Source organism: Orycteropus afer, unplaced genomic scaffold, assembly GCF_000298275.1.
Source record: "Orycteropus afer afer isolate SDZICR_OR568_19922 unplaced genomic scaffold, OryAfe1.0 scaffold00007, whole genome shotgun sequence".
Taxonomy (NCBI): domain Eukaryota; kingdom Metazoa; phylum Chordata; class Mammalia; order Tubulidentata; family Orycteropodidae; genus Orycteropus; species Orycteropus afer.
Genome location: NW_006921594.1, coordinates 24,417,852 through 24,426,447, shown reverse-complemented (window position 1 = coordinate 24,426,447; position 8,596 = coordinate 24,417,852). Strand labels below are relative to the sequence as shown.

Genomic DNA, 8,596 nt, shown 5'->3' with positions numbered 1-8,596 from the left:
GGCACATAACAACAACAACAACATCAAAAAAACTATATCATTATGAACTATGTAGTCTTCATTCTAAAATTGGATAGATGTTTTTGTACATATTTACCTTCAGTTTTATTTTTTGATGGGAAATTTCGGACCAAAGAAATTTTTTATCAGTGCATAAATTTGCCATCTTCCCTCATCCCTAGCACTCCCTGTGAATTTGTTCACATTTTATAGTTATATTTTGATATATAGCTATATATCTCCTCAAATCTGAAGAAAACAATGCTTTTAATTGTAATTTTATTCAAGAAAAATTATTAAATTGATTCATGCACATAAACATAATTTAAACTATGTGGAAATTTGTCCTAAATTTCTAGAATAAATAAAAATATCTTGTCACCACACGCATATTTTTTATCTTGGTTTCTGCTTTTAAATGTCTAGTAATTGAACCATGCATTTTAATATAAAGATTAAATAAATTTAATATAAAGTACAAAATAGTTTTAAATAACCTGTGCTACTATTTTGTTTTTAAGTCTGTGAATCATGGTGACTGAAATTCATTTATAAAAAAGTCTTTCTTTTCAAAATATTAAGTATATGTTTAACATAAAAGAAGGAATATATAAATCATTAAATCATATGGTCTATTCAATTTCCTGGATCAATTAGATGACCTTGGAGTAGCGGAAAGATGATTTCTGATATGTTCAGGCTGAGTTGACGGTCTTACCTGGCTGGATGCTGGTGGCTTATCAAGCCCTGAGAGCTTGCAGTGCCTATGTTTCAATGTCAGTGATTAATTTATTTCATCAGCATCTTCTGAGCATATGCTGGAGAAAATACAGTCATTTGAATTTTCCTCCTATTTCTGGTGTTCTAACCACCTAGATATAATGGATAATGATAATTTAACCACTCAACATTTCTGAAAACTTGCTAATTCTTATTTTTATTTTGTTAGGTAATGGATTGTGTAATTCTAGATGATGGTGGGTTCCTATTGATGGCAAATCATGACGATTATACTAACCAGGTAAGTACCTGAAATAGGAGTGAGTAGGGTTTCCAAAGTGTGTTTCCCTGATTAACATTACAAAAAAAAAAACTTTCAAATTATTATAGAGATTTGTAAGTTTTATTTCTGCCATAAAATATATTGTAAAGTGCCTAAATCGATGTATACAGTTAAGAAATGAAATGCATATTAAATCTACTTGTTATTTTAATGTTTGTTAATTGATTTTACTTGCTGCTACTGACAGTCACCTGTGAAACATATAGTTAGGCATTTTAACATGACATGACCTTTTTTATTTTCCGTGTGACAGAAACTTAGAAAATTTTCATATATTAAATATTTATCGGTCAATGACCTCTAAATTAATACATGACTATTTTAAAACTGATGATGAGCCTAATCCCAGATTTGCAAATTGGCAACACCTAGGCTGTCTGGCTCACATACGACTTCAAACAAATTTGAATCCTTCTGTTCTGACAGAGCCTGGTGGAAAGAACCCCTGAGACTACGGTCCCTAGTTCCCCTTCAGGTCTAGTATTAAACCCACTCCCATGGCTTCCAGCCAAACAAAAGACAGGCATTTGAGCAGAGCATTTACATTAGGCAGCATTATGTCTCTCCTGGGAGAGATCAGTCATTGGAGAATGGAAGGGTTACCTATGCACAGGGAGACAGCTCGCGGGCAGGAGTGCATGGAGGGAAGGACACGGGAGAGGTAACTATGGGGAGGAGGGGGGAGGGGAACTGTTGCATTGTGGGAAATTGCAGTGGATGTCAAGAGACAAAGTGCATGTGAACTGCTGTATGAAAGATGAATTTGCTCTGTAAACTCTCACCCAAATCACAATAAAATTTAAAAATAAAAAAAAAAAAAAAATGAATCCTTGAGGTTAGGTGCCTCCAGTGGTCCTCCCACTCAGTGCCTAGCAGGGTGGGGCTGTTGTGCTCTGTCGGGTTTTCATTGGCTGATTTTTGGAAGTGGATCACTGGGCCTTTCTCCCTCGTTTATATCAATCTGGAAGCTCCCCTGAAACCTGATCAGGCATCACAGTAACTTGAGAGCCGCTACTGACAGGTGGCTGCGCTTGAGGTGTTACCAGCGGGAATCAAACGTGGGTCTCCATGGAAAATGAGAATTCTACCACTGAATTCTGAACCATCACTGCCTTTGATATTTGAAATAGTTACTCACTTCATTTCTGAATTTATACTTATTTATTTTCTTTAAAAAAAAAAATAAGAAAAGATCTTCCCACACTGGAGAACATTTTTCTGAATAATAGTGTTTATGTCGAGCTGATTAAAGGTTGCACCTTTAGATGAGACTCACTCCAGTTCATCAGTCCCTACAAGTTCTTTTCCTTCTGCTAGAACCCCCCTTTTCTTTCATCTGTGCTACTTTTCTCTTCCCAGGAGACATTTGCATGTCATCTTAATGTTTAGTAATCTGTTTAATCCTCCCACAATATCAGTCAGAGACAGCAAATAATGAGAGCACCTAATTTCACTTGTTTCTTTTCACATTGTCACACACAAGTTATTATTTGCTTTAATTTTTAAGCTCCAAAGTAGCTTTAGTTTACAGTATTTTCTTCTGCATTGTAGTATTTCTTTTTCATCACATGGGTTTAGGTGTTAATATTTAGCTTAAATTTGCAATGTTACTATTTTTTTTCTGTGCCAGATTGGAAGATTTTTTGGAGAGATTGATCCAAGCTTGATGAGACACCTTGTTAATATATCAGTTTATGCCTTTAACAAATCTTATGATTATCAGTCAGTGTGTGAGCCTGGTGTTGCACCAAAACAAGGAGCAGGACACCGTTCAGCATATGTGGTTAGTAATATCCACTTTCAAATCATCAATTCCTCTCAAAGGGACATTCCAGCATAGACTGATACAGTGGCTTTTATTATGCTTTACAGCCATCAATAGCAGACATACTACACATCGGCTGGTGGGCTACTGCTGCTGCCTGGTAAGGTGACATTTCAGTTGAATTGATAATAAGTGAAAGGTGTTACGGACTAATAAACAATTGGATAAAAATGTGGATTATGTGACATATCATTTGTTATTATGGGACTTACTTTTTTATTTAGTAAAGCACATATTGGTAATATCTCTAAGTGTTTTTCTTAAATTATCACTGTGAAACTTGTGTTGTTATTAGGTGCTGTTGAGTCAATTTTGACTCAACAAGATTTTGTAGGCAGTAATCTACATGGGAACAGATGGCCAGATCTTTCTCCTTCAGAGCCACTGGGTGTATTGGGACTGCCAACCTTTCTTTCAACAACAGAACACTTAACCTTTGTGTCACCACTGCTTCATAAACCTTGTTATAATTATTCCATTTTTCATATGAAAACAATGCTATGCTCATGCACACTTCGGCCTTTTCAGGGACTTCATTTTTATATGGATCTGTGGAAATTTTTTTATTTTATTTTTTATTCATATTACACTCAGTTTCATAACTTTTAGGCATATTGATCTATAAAAAGTTAGTATTTATTGCTTTTAATATCCAAATTAGATGTCTATACTGTTCAAATTCACACAATGACTTACATTCCTACCCCTTTATTATGAATACAAAGGCTGGCATAATTTTAGAAGCATCATTTTGCTGAAATGGATCTAATTATTATGTTTCACTGATTCTGACCTCCCACCTCCCTCAGCTCCCACCTATGCGCTACCACCTATGAAAATAAGACATCTAAACTATTTGTTGAGACACTGTGGAAAGTCGGAAGATAACATTTCTTAGTATTTAATTCTGGTGGGTCAAATTACTAAAACTTCCATTATGTCTTTAATCCTTTACCTTTCTTTTTTTTCTTTATTTCTTCTTTTCTCATCATCATTCTACCATATTATCCAAGCTTTAATCAGTGTAGATTAATCTACAATGTTCATTTTAATGTTGCCATTTTCCAATATAAATTCAAATATCATTTCATCAGAGTAGCAAAGAAGATTAGTGCTCTTAGACTAAAAATTCTACTTGTTTTCTCTTAAAAAAAATAATGAAAGATGATGTTATCTGATATAACAAGGATACACACACATATATGTATACATATATTGTATATATACATGCACACACACATATGACATATATGATATGTATTATATATATATATATATTTTTTTTTTAGGTTGATTTTTTTAAATCTCATAGTGATCCTGAAAATCTTTGATTGTCTTTAAACTATTTTCTGGCCATAATTTCCCCCTACCTTTCTTTCTTTTCTTTTCTTTTCTTTTTTGAGCTAAAATTAATTCCAAATAATTCCGTACAAATATTTGGATCAATCGTCAATTATTATAAAACTGAAATGTGCCACATGCTTTATATATATATTTTTTCATGAATGTCATATTATATAGTCACAAATAATGTTCCATATTACAAATACTTCACAAACCCCCAGTACAAACAAGGTGGATTCATTTGTTTTGTTTTGCTTGCCACCATAGAATTTTAAAATGAAAATAAAGACAAAAGTCCAGAATGTGAAAACCTTTCCACTGAAATGTTGATACTCTCCCTCTTAGAGTTATCACTTAGGCACAATTTCTTAGTTCACGTTAGTTGTCTTTACACATGTCCATCAATTGATTCAGAATGTATGAGGCTTCATGATTTCTTTTACAGATAAAAATGACAATATTTTGTATAATTCAAGAAATATTGTTATAAAAAAGCTGTTCAACTTTCTATTAAAAATGCTCATTTTCTTTCAACACAAAAAACAATATGTGTAATTTGTATACATATAGATTAATCGGAGCAATATTATGCAACAATATTCAGGTTTTTATTACAAAATTTATAAAGGAAAACTACCTAGATTTTTATAAATAATTATTTATCTTTTAAAACTCAGGTCAATTCTACAGCAGTTTCTCTTAAGTTTGACTTTTCCACGACTCCTAGAGGCAGGTATGTTGATGCCCACATACTGTCAAAAAAAATTAATATTCTTTCTTAGATGTGTTGTTTTTAACAAAGAGAGAAAGTGTAGGTGTTTATGTGTGTGTATGTGCATATGCATGTGCTGAAAGAGAGAGAAAGAGATTATACATTTGACAGTTTGTAGGCTAACATCATTAGAAAACTTTCCAAGTTCACACTGGGTCTACTTTATAGCTGTTATGTATTTAAATGAGTTCATTCTCTTGGTATTTATTGGGAGTTGCCACTATACCATACAGTAGTAAATAAGCCAGTCAAGGCTATTCATTTATTTTGCTCAATGAGAAATGAAGGAAGGCTCTAGGGGACTGACCAAAGTGTCGCCATGATGGTAGACTTTTTTTTTTTTGGCTCCCCACAGTTGAGATGGAGGATGATGACTTCACGGCTTCCTTGTCAAAGCAGAGCTGCATTACTGAACAAACCCAGTATTTCTTTGATAATGATAGTAAATCATTCAGTGGTGTATTAGACTGTGGAAACTGTTCCAGGTAATTTGTTTTATTTTCATTTCTGGAGTAGTACTGAAGAGCTCTGGCAGTGTAGTGGTTAAGCAGTACACTGCCAGTTGAGAGGTTTGATATTCTAACCCACCAGCCACACCAAGAGAGAAAGATGTACCAGTCTGCTATCATGAAAATCATAGCCTGGGAAACCCAATGGGGCAGTTCTACTCTGTCAAATAGAGTCGCTGAGTTGGAATTGACTCTGCAGCAATGGGTTTTAACACGAGTAGTACTATTATTTTACTAGCGAATTGTACTCACTTTTGTAATCACTGCAGAAAATAATAGAGATTGTTATTGTAGTCTAAGAAATGTATTATGAGTAATTTTAAATTGAAAATATCAGAAATCTTCAGTTTCTGTGTAGGTTTTAAATTTTTAAAAAAATAATTTTAACTTTGATAAGTTCTAATTTTTTCAACCATAAAAAGAATTGTATGATCAAGAAAATATCCTTTCACTTTTAGGCAAAACATAGAGAATTATTATTACATTTTAACAATTTTTTGCTTAAAAAATCTCATTTAAAAATTTTTGTAATATAAAGTTGAAGAATTATATATTAGGTAATTCTAAACAAAAAATATTATTTCCTTTTATATGTGGTAAATAAACAATTGTAGAAGTAGATGTTTTGGATTTTGGTTGGTTGTTTTTACTTCTTTCTCTGACACGTAGATTTGAATAACTTTCATTTGAAACTGTAGGAACTAGGAGAAAATATTATTTTCTAAAATCAACATCAATCTTAGTCAGTAAAATTTAAAACTTGAATCAAACACCATGGTCACTGAAGCCTTCTATACTGAATGAGTAAGTAGGATATGGATGATGATGTTTACCTTTGTAGATTTATTTATACTTTAAAGAACTGTTTCTTAGAATAATTTACTAGATTACATGGCACTGAGAGCTGAGAATGATAGATACATAAAACACTCCTGAATGTGGATGATGAGTGGAAAGTGGAAATGCAGTATGAGAGAGTAGCCTTTTGAAAAAATATATATGGAAAATTTCATTTTGCTGTAATGTAATACAGGAGTATGGCAAAATGGGAAATGAAGTTTTGAGAGGGAAGTGGTAATTCATGCCACAGGACCCCTGAGAAAAGAATAGAAAGTCACAGGTTACAAAGCAGAGTTGGGACACTTGTTTTTCAAAACCAAGACAAAGAAGAAGAAGGTAGGTTATTCTAGAAGAAATGTTAACATAGAGAAGAGGAAATAAGAGAAGGTGATACAATCTGAGAATGTGAAAGGGCTGGAATAGTGAGCTGTTGGGGATTCCGTTAAAATATGTTTCAGGTAAGCTAACGGAAACCTGCATGAAACTGTAAAATACAGTATGACTCTGTGGCTTGCTCCAGCAAACCTCTCTGTCCTAGGAGGATGTAGGATGCAAGAGTAAAGAGTAAAGAGAGGAAAGGGAGGAATTAGGCATGAACTCACGGAACAAAGCAGTCCATCTAGTTTACATATTAGCATTAGGCTGTCAACTTCAGGAAATGGAATTCTAGTGTAGTGGATACATGAGATAGAGTTTCAAAGTCCTTCACCTTTCTAGTAATCAATTTCCAGTAATAGCAAGGTGGGCTTAGAGAATTGATTTCGTTAAGTTATAATGTAAAGATCAATATTATTAAGGCATTAAGTTGAATAATGGTTTCCTCTGATTTGTTTTTATGCTGTGTCCCTAGTTCAATGGAGGAAAAAAAAAAAGAAAGAAAATCCCACTTCTCTGAAAAATGTATGATATTAAAGAAATAACTTTTAATAACATATTTAATTTTTATGTTAGTCATTAAAGAAGGCAGAACAGCTTAAGTTGTAAAAACAGTGGAATCTGACATTTCTGTCTTCACTTGTATTGTCCAGTGTAGTTGCCAATGGTGATAAGTGGCTATTTAAATTTTAAGAAAAATTATTTAAAATTAATAATTTACTTGCAATATTACAGGTGCTACATAGTCTTATGGGCTGCTGAATTGGATGGGGCAGAAAACATCCCCATCTTCACAGATAATTTATTGAATTGCACTGATTTAGGCCACATTCTGTCATTAGCTTGGGCAAGATACTTGGCCATTTTGTGCTCTCAATTTCTTTATCTGTATAATAAGGCAAAAATTTGCATTTTTCAATATTAAATATCATTACTTTGTAACAACTAAATAACACTTATTTTGTAATGAGGAATAATACTTCAAAATAAACATCACAGAAAAGCTCTTCTGTTGCTATTTTTTAGCATATGTTTGAGAGAGGTAATAGGTGCATGCTAATAAATACAACATGGTGATCTTTCTCCTATAAGTCATCCTCATTATGATGTACTATTGTGTTAGTGATCATTTGTGTTTCAATGTTATACTTTGCCTTTCAGTTTTTTAGGTGAGAATCCTTGAAATAGTTTTGTTCCCAAAATGTAATAGTGTTCATTTTTTGTGATTTTTTAAATTTATTTTTCAGAATCTTTCATGTAGAAAAGCTTATGAACACCAATTTAATATTCATTATGGTTGAGAGCAAAGGAACATGTCCCTGTGACACACGACTGCTCATACAAGCGGAACAGACTTGTATCCTTTGATTTCAGAGATGCTAAATATGGGAAACCATCTTAAAGTACTGAATTTATTAACCTTATCACATTGATTATGTTCATAAAGAGAAAAATATTACAAGGTAATGTGATCACTTTGCAGAAATGGGATGGACTCTTCCACCCAAAATTTCATTGGCTGTCAAGACTGATGATGCCACATTTAAGACAAGAGGGTATGAAAATTTTTTACTTACATAATGAGGCTTTCTGAGGAAACCAGAGAAGACACCTAAGCAGATCAAAAAATATCTTGAGAAAGCAGGGCAAATGGCTTAAGGTTTTATGGTGCTTAGAAACTGGGGTTGGGATAAGTATTCCCATCAGTGAATCCCAGGGCTTTCGTGGTTTGAACTATTGTATAGCGTCAAAGGGGAGGACATTTGGGCTTTCCTATTAACTTAGCAGGAGGAAGGGGTGGAACCCAGGAAGCCAAAGAGAAGAGTGTTCAGCCAGGGGGCAGTTTAAGCATAGGCACTGAAACAAGG

The 8,596-nt window shown here is 33.4% G+C and overlaps 1 protein-coding gene across 1 annotated transcript in view; it reads left to right on the top strand.

Annotated features, from left to right (window-relative positions):
- CACNA2D1 (calcium voltage-gated channel auxiliary subunit alpha2delta 1) overlaps positions 1-8,596 on the top strand; it is a 635,761-nt gene that overhangs the window by 613,286 nt on the left and 13,879 nt on the right. The window contains exons 33-38 of the mRNA XM_042781442.1: positions 950-1,021; positions 2,694-2,846; positions 2,936-2,988; positions 4,910-4,965; positions 5,360-5,489; positions 7,976-8,085. Of these exons, the coding sequence (XP_042637376.1) occupies positions 950-1,021; positions 2,694-2,846; positions 2,936-2,988; positions 4,910-4,965; positions 5,360-5,489; positions 7,976-8,085 (574 nt within the window). The remainder of the gene's footprint in view (positions 1-949; positions 1,022-2,693; positions 2,847-2,935; positions 2,989-4,909; positions 4,966-5,359; positions 5,490-7,975; positions 8,086-8,596) is intronic.